The 7,387-nt window shown below is 41.0% G+C and overlaps 1 protein-coding gene across 1 annotated transcript; it reads left to right on the top strand.

The window, feature by feature from the left end:
• The first annotated feature begins 1,129 nt into the window (after positions 1-1,129).
• Positions 1,130-6,307, top strand: LOC107089964 (G-protein-coupled receptor kinase 7A-like). Its single transcript, XM_015383057.1, has 4 exons — positions 1,130-1,825; positions 3,053-3,508; positions 5,258-5,538; positions 5,649-6,307. The coding sequence occupies exons 1-4, from the start codon at positions 1,229-1,231 to the stop codon at positions 5,986-5,988; spliced, it is 1,674 nt and encodes a 557-aa protein (XP_015238543.1). The 5' UTR covers positions 1,130-1,228; the 3' UTR covers positions 5,989-6,307.
• Positions 6,308-7,387: the final 1,080 nt, after the last annotated feature.

Genomic DNA, 7,387 nt, shown 5'->3' with positions numbered 1-7,387 from the left:
TACTTTATTGTATCTCTTATATCCGTTGGCTGTTCTGTTCTTTGCAGGTGATGAAGATGTTTTATCATTATCTCTCTTTTATCTCCTCTTTCTTTCATCTTTTCTCCTTTTTTCCTGTTTTTCATTTCCTGTTCTACACTGGAAATAATCGAAATCTAGATAAGTCATGTTTTCATAAGATAAGTGCATTTGTTCTTGGATTGAGGGGGTAAAAGAATGATTTTCCCAATGGAACAAGACAATTTACACCTAAAATAAGAGAACTATTGCATTGTCTTATTTTAAGTGCATATTATCTAATTAACTTATTTTAAGAGTATAAAATACTCATTCCATTGGCAAACTATCTCATTTACCTGCTCAAATTAAGGGTAAATACACTTAATTTAAGACATTTTTGCTTATTTCTGGATTGTTTTTCCAGTGTATTTACATTGCAGTGTCCATATAATCTGTAAAACTCCCTGCATGATTATAATAAAGCTATTTATATGCATTAATCAAGCGGAACACTATGGCGATAGCCGTACTGCTCCACTTGTGAAAGTAAAATCTGTTGCGCTCTTTTTGGCATTAATACAATTATTCTTATTGCCGCATTGTCAGACAGGACACTGTAAAAAAAAAAAAGCTGACTGAGGTGCCTGTTCTGTTGAGAGAGGGAGGAAGGGAACAAACGACATGTGCAAATAAGCAGGGGATAGTTTGTAATAGGAGAAAAAATGCAGAATTAAAAATCATATTTTACTCCCATAATGTTTTGATGAAATATAAAGGAAATAATTTTTGGTTTATTAGAAAAAAGTTGTTTTTTGTATTTAACATCATGGTTTGTACCTCACTATTACCTCTCAACACCCAGCTCATTTTGCATTAGTCAACAGAACCCAAAGGACCACTGATATCCTCAGGGACAAATATAGAGGTCCTCAAAGCCTCTTACGACAGAGCCCGCTTACGATTCCCTTTCCGTGCACAGGATCCTCGAATAGACCACACAAAGATCCTTAAGCCAAAATCCCTCCTTGGTATTTAATTCTAAATGAGTAATTACTGGGTGTGTCAGTGTGTCTTAGGTTTGCAGGTTTGCTTGGTGGGGCAGCTCATTTGCACGCTGGCTCGGGAAAGAACTGCGCTCTCATAAACACACAAACTCCAAGTGGGCATCCTTGGGAAGCCACTGAAGAACCCAGCCACGTAGGGGGACAGAACACATACAACCGCCAAGATGTGTGACATGGGGGGTTTGGACAACCTGGTGGCCAATACGGCCTACCTGAAAGCCCAAGGAGGGGACGACAAGGAGATGAAAAAGCGCCGCCGCAGCTTGTCTCTGCCCAAGCCAGAGCAGTGTTCTGCTCTCCGAGAGGCCATTGAGAAGGACTTTACATCCCTTTGTGAAAGACAGCCTATAGGGAAAAAGCTTTTCCGTGAGTTTCTGTCCAGCACCCCTGAGTTCCAGCTCGCCGCACAGTTTCTGGATGAGTTGTATGACTGGGACCTGGCCGAGGGCGCAGCTAAAGACAAGGCTCGCCAAGAAATCCTGAATAAGTACTGTAAATCCGACTCCAAGTCCTTCCTGGCCTTTCTTAGCGGGGAATCTGCAGAAAAATGCAAGTCGGTTACAGACGCCAACTTTGAAGAAGTGATGAAAACCAAGGTGCAGGATGGTGTGAGGGAATTTCTAAAAGGCAAACCTTTCACAGAATACCAGGCCAGCCCATTCTTTGACAAATTCCTTCAATGGAAGGAGTACGAAAAGCAGCCCATCAGCGACAAATACTTCTATGAATTCAGGACTCTGGGAAAGGGGGGCTTCGGAGAGGTAAGGATAACTTTTTTTTTGTGTTGTGAAAAATATATATATATATTTTTAACATTTGGAGCTCTCCCCAAAACATGCTAGTTATAACAGCAAGGTTCAGACTGCAGCTGTGATCATTATAAATCTTTCAGTCATGAGTAAGAGATATAACTGCATATAGGCGAGAGGATTAACCTCATTTCAAGCTAACTGCTAACTCTCCCAAAAGAACACTCTGTATTGTTGATTAAAAATAAGATCTAATGACCGTGAGTAAAAAACAAAACAAATAATAAGCAAGCAAATCGCAAAAAAACTACTTTTTACAGACAAACAAAAGCAATTTTTAATGGGAGCTGTTCAGAATCATCAGATGGACACAAAAAGACAAAAGCAGTGGTCTTAGGGGCGCAGTAGTTAGCACGCATGACCCATATATGGAGGCTCCGGTCCTCGGCACGGCCGACCCGAGTCCGAATCCGACCTGTGGTCCTTTGCCGCATGTCTGCCCCGTCTCTCGTACCCACTGTCCTGTCAGCCTGCTGTCATTAAAACCCCCAAAAAAACAGGGGTCCTAGAAGTGACCCCTGAGGAACTCCTTTAAAGTCAATGCTTACCTTAACCTCACAGCTATCGTGGATTTTTGTTTGCTAGTAAAACAGCACTGCATTTTATCAATAGGAAGTAATCTACATGTTGCCTGTGAATGTTTCTAACTTTATTGGAAACTGGGATTGATTTAAAACTGTCATCAAAAAAACGCGAGAGAAACACGTATAAAGTGCTATGCTAAAGGATGCTAAAGTAGCAGCTCTGCAAGAAGCATGTTAATTGAGTCTTCTAGTTTTTACTCGACTACAATCCAACTAAAAGCTTAATATGATGATATAAGTTTAGCATATAATATAACATAAGAGATTTAGGCATGCTTAAATGTTTATTTACTATTCAGAAAAAAGATATTAGCTGTAAGTTTGTGTGCGTAAACCAGCAATTAGAATTTGGTTTCATACATTCTGTATGTTCTGATCTTATCAATATTTAAAACTTATATGATAAATGTTATATTTTAACTAGAAGATTCAACAATTTAAACCTTTTTAAGGAAAAAAGGCCATTTTGTGTTTTTGTCCACAGAGTTTAATGGATTTGCTGTCTGTTAGCTTTATATAGAAGATGTTTTTTTTTTCTTTGCAGAAATTTCAGTATCTCTAAGCATCTGTCAATATTTTTTTAACCTCCCTGTAGGTGTGTGCTGTTCAGGTGAAGAATACAGGTCAGATGTACGCCTGCAAGAAGCTATGTAAAAAACGTCTGAAAAAGAAGGGTGGTGAAAAAATGGCCCTATTGGAGAAGCAGATCTTGGAGAAGGTCAACAGCCTGTTTCTGGTCAACCTGGCCTATGCGTACGACACCAAGACTCACCTGTGCCTTGTCATGACCCTGATGAATGGAGGAGACCTCAAGTACCACATTTACAACATCGGCTATGATGGAAAGGGTGTGGACAAGGGCATAGAGATGAAGCGTATCATTCACTATACGGCACAGATCACCACCGGCATCCTGCATCTCCATGCAATGGATATTATATACCGGGACATGAAGCCCGAGAATGTCCTGCTGGATAGTCAAGGCCAGTGTCGACTTTCCGATTTGGGTCTGGCTATAGAGATAGTTCCAGGAAAAACGGTCACCCAAATGGTGAGTCAATGGACACTGAAGTGTTTTTTTGGTGTTGCTGATGTTGGAGCATTAGTCTCTCTTAAAGGTCATTTTCTGAACAGAGGAAATGGTCTAAATAAGCCAGAATGAAAGGTTTCTGTGAGGCCTTCTGTGACGAAAAGGTTGAGCTCATTGTAGGATCTATCCATACTGTCACCCTATGTTAGAGTTTCAGTGTAAATCCGGACAGAGATTACTGGTTTGTTTAAGGATCCTTGCAATTAGAGCTTCTGAATCCATTATGTAATTCATTAGATCCTTTAGCAGTCAGGACATACCTTGGTCATTTATAGGCAACCACTGGAAATACATTCGGACATTAGCCAGAGATTCCTTGAGCAAAGGAATTTATTTCACTCTGTCCGGCTAAAAGAATCAATCCACAATCATTGAGGCCGAACAGCGACCTCTTGACAACCTGTAAAGAAAAATCAAGCCCATCTCTTTTAAGGTTAAGGTTAAACATCAAAATAAAATTATACTTTTTTCTGTATCTTTGTATCTCTATAGTTAAATCTCTACAATTTAGTGGTGAGCGACATAAATGCACCTCACCCATCAGGTGAGACCAGTGACCAATGCTGCCACAGGTTTTCTCCAGGACTTACTTGTAGGAGCAAAGAGTAAGCTCTCAGCTCTCTGAAAGTCCAGTAAGCTTATTATCCAGCGCTGTGATGCTCTTCAGTCAGCCAAAGTGACTGGGCTAACCTCCTACCGACAAACCTGACTTTGGTCCCGTAATCCTCTTACTCGGCATTACACAAGTCTGTCCCTGATTAGATGCAGAGACAGAGCGAAACCTTCGATTGCATATGTTCAGACTGGATAGTTTGCAAACACTTTCATCAACATTTCAAGAGATTGCTTCTGTTCTCCCTTCTTTTTAAATATGATGTCCTGGTGGAGAAAACTAATGAGGGGCTGGTATAGAACTACTCTGCGTAGAAGTCACAGATGTGTTTCTGTGGCAACTTGGGATTAGAGGACCGAGCTTGAGGCACTAAAAGTGTCCAGTCCCACAAATCATCAATAAAAAACGACACATTCAGTGGAAACTGTCCTATATGACCAACAAAGCAGGGCGCTCTCTTTAACTTTGTTTCAAAAAGTTGATGCTTTCATTGATTATTATGTTTTGCACATTTCTTTACTTGAATTATTCCTGATAAATTTCTCTCATTGCCCATCTAAGGTTTGAACCAAAACAGAAAGGAATTATGGGAGCTCAAACTAAGAGTCTTTAAGGTGTTAGGATATAAAAGCCCCTTGACTGACTCGGGGTGGCAAACAGAAATGGCTCAGCAGAGGTTTGCATCACATGTACCTTAGCGGGTACGAAGGGCTCTGCGTTTGGATGTCTGGATGTATTTCTGTATGCGGCCGCAACATCCAAAAATGGATACGCCTTATATAAGGGACAGGACAACTCAGTGTGCAGACGCACACAACTCTTGACAGCTAGTAGGCTTAGCATTAGGATTAGGCTCCTGGCTTTAAGGCTGCCTGCAGGGTCACACAAGGAAAATGAAAGAAAAAGAGGCGGCGCAGAAAGCAATAAGGAAAGAGACTCCAGATGGAGGACTTTGCTTTACTGTTTGATACGAACATTTATAATAAACGTAAACAAAGATTTTCCAATCATCTGCAATGCATCATGCTTTAGCTTTCATGGCCAAACATCCTTCTGATCTGTTTTTTCATTTCCTGCTATTAATGTTTGCTGTCCAGGCGGGTACGGGAGCCTACATGGCCCCCGAGATCCTGAGCAAAACCCCATATCGGACATCTGTTGACTGGTGGGCCCTGGGCTGCAGCATCTACGAAATGGTGGCGGGCTACACGCCTTTCAAAGGCCCTGAGAGCAAAAAGGAGAAGGTGGAGAAGGAGGAGGTGCAGCGGCGCATTCTCAACGAGGAGCCAAAGTGGGAACACAAGTGCTTTGATGCCCCCACCAAGGACATCATCCAGCAGTTCCTCAAGAAGAAAATAGATGAGCGTCTGGGTATGAGGTAAGAGTGGCGTGGGGTTTAGCTCGGGAACAGTTAGCCCTTTTAGCAGTGATTTGCTTTCCTGTAGTTTCTGGTTCTATAAGAATTCAGACAATTTTTCTGTGTCTCAGGAACAACATGGAGGATCCGAGGAAACACGAGTGGTTTAAGACGATCAACTTTCCCCGCTTGGAGGCAGGGCTTGTGGACCCTCCCTGGGTCCCCAAACCCAACGTGGTCTACGCCAAGGACACCGGCGACATCGCAGAGTTCTCCGAGATCAAAGGCATCGAGTTTGACGCCAAGGATGATAAATTTTTCAAGGAGTTCAGCACGGGCGCGGTGCCCATTCCCTGGCAACAGGAGATGATCGACACGGGGCTGTACGACGAGCTCAGCGACCCCAACAGGAAAGAGGGAGCAGGAGGTTTCGACGACGACAAGAAGTCTGGCACGTGTGCGCTCCTCTGAGCAGGCCCACATTGGGCTCCTAACATCTTATACCTCTCGATTATTTGCTTTCTGTTGCACAATAGCACCGGTGTGAATGGTGGATCATGGTTCATGAGAGGTGAGGACAGGCGTCTTTGCTGAGACAGAAATAATGTCTCACAACGGTGCTTACGGTTTAGAGGTGAGCTGCTTCTCAGGCAGAGCTCCGTAAAGCGTGAACAATAACGCGTATTTCATGCGTCGCTTCTGCTCCACGGCTTCTTTTAAAAGCATGCATATTTAATTACGTAGTCCTGCTAGCAGCAAGGGTTATTGTTGTTTTTTTTTTATTTTTATGCCACCGTTTGTGAGAAAAACAGCAGAAACGAAGCGGTGATCGACAACCATTGCTAAATTTACAGCTGTTGTTAAACTGTGAAAAAAAAAAAAAAGTTTTAATACATCTTCCAGACTTTAAAATTGTTAAACTTTCTGGATTGTGTTTGTTTATTTTACCATGCAGCCAGGCTGATTTTACAAACACATTTTCTTTTCTCCGCATACGATAGAGAAATGTGTCGCGTTTCTTTCATCGTTGCAACCTTAGATGACATAGTTACAGCAAATTACAGCATTTATTTCTGCCTGGCATCTTAGTTTTATATAAACTATAAAACACAAATGTATGTGTTGTACATAAAGCATTTTGTAAGAATTTAAGCAAGACAATATGTAAAGCATTTCACGTTTAAAATGATCTTAGAGGAAGTGAATATGACCAAGCACCTCTCCATTGAAGTTGGTCTTTTGCTGGTGCTGTGAGGTCCGACCTGGAGGCAAATGGAGACTTAGGCCCTGGGAAGCTGGGGAAGACTAGGGTGAACAAATAGCAGCTTATTTGCTGCGTATGAAAGTGGAAGATTCAGAGGAGTTGGGCAATAGATTCCTGTACCAGGAGTTCGCTGTCCATGGTTCTGAAGCTGTGTGATCATTCAGGGCCATTTTTTGTCTGCATCTTAAAGGAAAAGTCCGGTCAGTTAGGAATATCTAATGGATCATTATTTATAACTAAGACTAAAACGGTCGCAGTGATTTGATGAATTTAGCGTAAAGCAGTAAAAAATAAATAAAAATAATACTTTTTATCACGATCACACAAAAGTAATTTCTGAATTAACTAAAATGTTTCACAACGATTAAATTAACCTACTATTTTTATATTTACTACATGAATAATGTTATTTTAATGAACAATACTGTGAATAATACATGTTTTGTCAAAGTTCGCATTTGGGAATTATAATTTTGGGTTGACCTTTTCAGTGAAATATCATTAAAGAAAAAATCAATGGGTTATTATTTATACCTAAAACTAATACGTTCACGGTGATTTAATGTATTTAGTGTTAATCAGTAAAGAAATGTTAAAAATTATCGC

This window comes from Cyprinodon variegatus, unplaced genomic scaffold (assembly GCF_000732505.1).
Source record: "Cyprinodon variegatus isolate N-32 unplaced genomic scaffold, C_variegatus-1.0 Scaffold274, whole genome shotgun sequence".
In the NCBI taxonomy this organism is placed as follows: domain Eukaryota; kingdom Metazoa; phylum Chordata; class Actinopteri; order Cyprinodontiformes; family Cyprinodontidae; genus Cyprinodon; species Cyprinodon variegatus.
This window is presented reverse-complemented; position numbering and strand designations above follow the sequence as displayed.

Coding starts and splice junctions, on each gene's coding strand:
- LOC107089964 (XM_015383057.1), top strand. CDS start 1,229: ATGTGTGACATGGGGGGTTTGGACAACCTGGTGGCCAATACGGCCTAC. Junction 3,509..5,257: donor GAAAAACGGTCACCCAAATG/GTGAGTCAATGG, acceptor TTTGCTGTCCAG/GCGGGTACGGGAGCCTACAT. Junction 5,539..5,648: donor GATGAGCGTCTGGGTATGAG/GTAAGAGTGGCG, acceptor TCTGTGTCTCAG/GAACAACATGGAGGATCCGA.